The 2123-nt window shown below is 63.3% G+C and overlaps 1 protein-coding gene across 1 annotated transcript in view; it reads right to left on the reverse strand.

Annotated features, from left to right (window-relative positions):
• LOC104836181 (voltage-dependent L-type calcium channel subunit alpha-1F-like) overlaps window positions 1-1752 on the reverse strand; it is a gene marked incomplete at its 3' end in the record, with an annotated part of 15206 nt that extends 13454 nt beyond the window's left edge. The window contains exons 1-5 of the mRNA XM_010574579.1: window positions 1725-1752; window positions 1223-1466; window positions 949-1054; window positions 122-261; window positions 13-37 (exon numbers count right to left, since the gene is read on the reverse strand). Coding sequence (XP_010572881.1) covers window positions 13-37; window positions 122-261; window positions 949-1054; window positions 1223-1466; window positions 1725-1752 — 543 coding nt within the window. The remainder of the gene's footprint in view (window positions 1-12; window positions 38-121; window positions 262-948; window positions 1055-1222; window positions 1467-1724) is intronic.
• Between the last annotated feature and the right edge of the window lie 371 nt (window positions 1753-2123).

Below are 2123 nucleotides of genomic sequence, written 5' to 3' on the forward strand. Positions count from 1 at the left end.
TTTGTGGGACACCTGCTCCAAGATGACGCTGAAAAGCCTGAGGGAGATTTTGGGGAGGGGGGTTATTTGCACATGCCGCCCCCCCCTTGCCTGTTCCCCTCCCTTGGGGACAATTCCTCACCCCACGATGACGATGACGAAGTCGAGGAGGTTCCAGCCATTGCGGATGTAGGCGCTGGGGTGGAGGACCAGCCCGTAAGCGATGATCTTCAGGAAGGTCTCCACAGTGAAGATGATGAGGAAGACGTACTCCACTTGCTCCTGGGGGGGTGGGGGGGGAAGTTGGGGGGACACAAGGCATCCGGGGATGTCCCACCCCCATAACACTCCCTCTCAGGGGCTCGGTGGGGTGGCCCAGCACCCCCTTATCCCAGGGAACAAGGGCATTTGGGGACACCCCCACCCCCCCAAGATGGCCCCCCACCTTCTCTTGGGGGACAAGGGACAGTATTATTTGGGGGACACCCCCCACCCCTCAACCCACCACCCTTCCCATCATCCCTTTCTCCCTGGACCCAGGCGTCCGGGACGGCTAAGCCGGGATTAGCACCCACCCCGGCGCCGCGTAAGCGGCTTAAGGCAACGGCACACGCGTGTGCGAGGGGAACACGTGTGGCACGCGCTTCAGGGGACCCAGGCGTCCGGGCAGCCCTCTGCCACCCCACAGACACCTACCTACCCCCCCCCCCAAAAGTGTCCGGGCATCCCCCCCACAGACCCTCCCTGTCCCCCCCCATCCCCACTGAGGGGGGAACTCCGCTGTCGGGGCAGACCCCCACATTCCCAATTCTGTCCAGCACCCAAAGCGGCTTCGTTAAGCGGTGGTGTTATCCCTTAACGAGCTAAACCAGCGCCTGACTGCGACCAGATGAGGACACTGGCCCCAGTGAAAGTGGGGGTTGCACCCCTTTATTTTTGGGGGGTTGGGGGGGGATTAGGGGTCCTCACTAGGTTGTGGTTGGCAGCGTTGGAGTCATCCTCGGGGAAGGGGATGTAGACCCCCAGGGCCACGCAGTTGGCGAAGATGGTGGCGAGGATGAGGATGTCGAAGGGCCTGGGGGTAAGGGTGGGAGGAGGGTGGGCAGCAGGTGGAGGGGGTGCCCCCCAAACCCACACCCCTCCATCCCCGCAGCCCCCCATCCCCATGGTTTCATGGTGCACCCTGTCCCCACTGCCATGTCTCCCTGTGACCCCCCCCGTCCCCAAAAAAAACCCCACTCACTTCCACTCAACGATGCTGATGGCTGCCCGGCGGATGGGGTTGTTGAGGCGGAGGCAGAAGAGGGCACGGGGGGAACGGTGGACCCCCCCGGTGCCCTGACCCTTGTGCTTGGTGTGGGGGGGACGTCGGTGACGCTGACCCGGTGGGGTCCCTCCGCCCGCCGGACCCCCATTGGCTTCGCCTATCGGCCACCCCAGGGGCTGTCCCATGGCTTCAGCGAAAGATGGCAGCCCCTTGGGGGGTCCTGGGGGGGGGGGGGGGCAAAGGGGGGGGGGAAGGGCCCCCCCAAACTTTCCTGGACCTCCCCAAGCCCTCCTGGACCCTCCCCCCTGCAAAGCCCTCCAACTCCAGGACCCCCTGGACACACAGGGACCAGCTGTGAACACCACATCCCGTAGACCAGGGACCTCCCCGTACCCTCGGGGACCCCCCCATCTCATTGGGGACCCCGCACTTCTTCCCAAGGACCCCGCTATCCCCTCTGAGACACCACCGGACTCACCCTCTCCGTTCTCTTCTGACTCCGACATGGTGAGGGGTGTCTGGGATCTTTCCAGAAGTCTGGGAGTACCTGTAGGGGATCAAAGGGGGTCAGGGGGGGATTATTTTAGGGGTGTCCGATAGGGTTGGGGTATTCTGAGGGTACCTACAGGGTCTGGGGGGGGGTGTTTGGATGGTCTTGAGAGACTCTCAAGGGGATTTCGGGGATCTGTTACGGTTTAGGAGCATTTAGGGGGTATATAGGGTGTACTTGGGGAGAGTGTGTGGGTATTTGGGGGGGTGGGATAGTTAAGAGGGTTTGGGGGTATTTAGGGGGAGTTTAGGGGTGTTTAGGGGGGGTCTGTGGGTGCTGGGGTAGCTCCCAGGCCCTTCCCACAGCTCGTCCCGCGGTCCCCGGCTT

This window comes from Haliaeetus leucocephalus, unplaced genomic scaffold (genome assembly GCF_000737465.1).
Source record: "Haliaeetus leucocephalus isolate CR32 unplaced genomic scaffold, Haliaeetus_leucocephalus-4.0 Scaffold440, whole genome shotgun sequence".
NCBI classification, from domain to species: Eukaryota; Metazoa; Chordata; class Aves; order Accipitriformes; family Accipitridae; genus Haliaeetus; species Haliaeetus leucocephalus.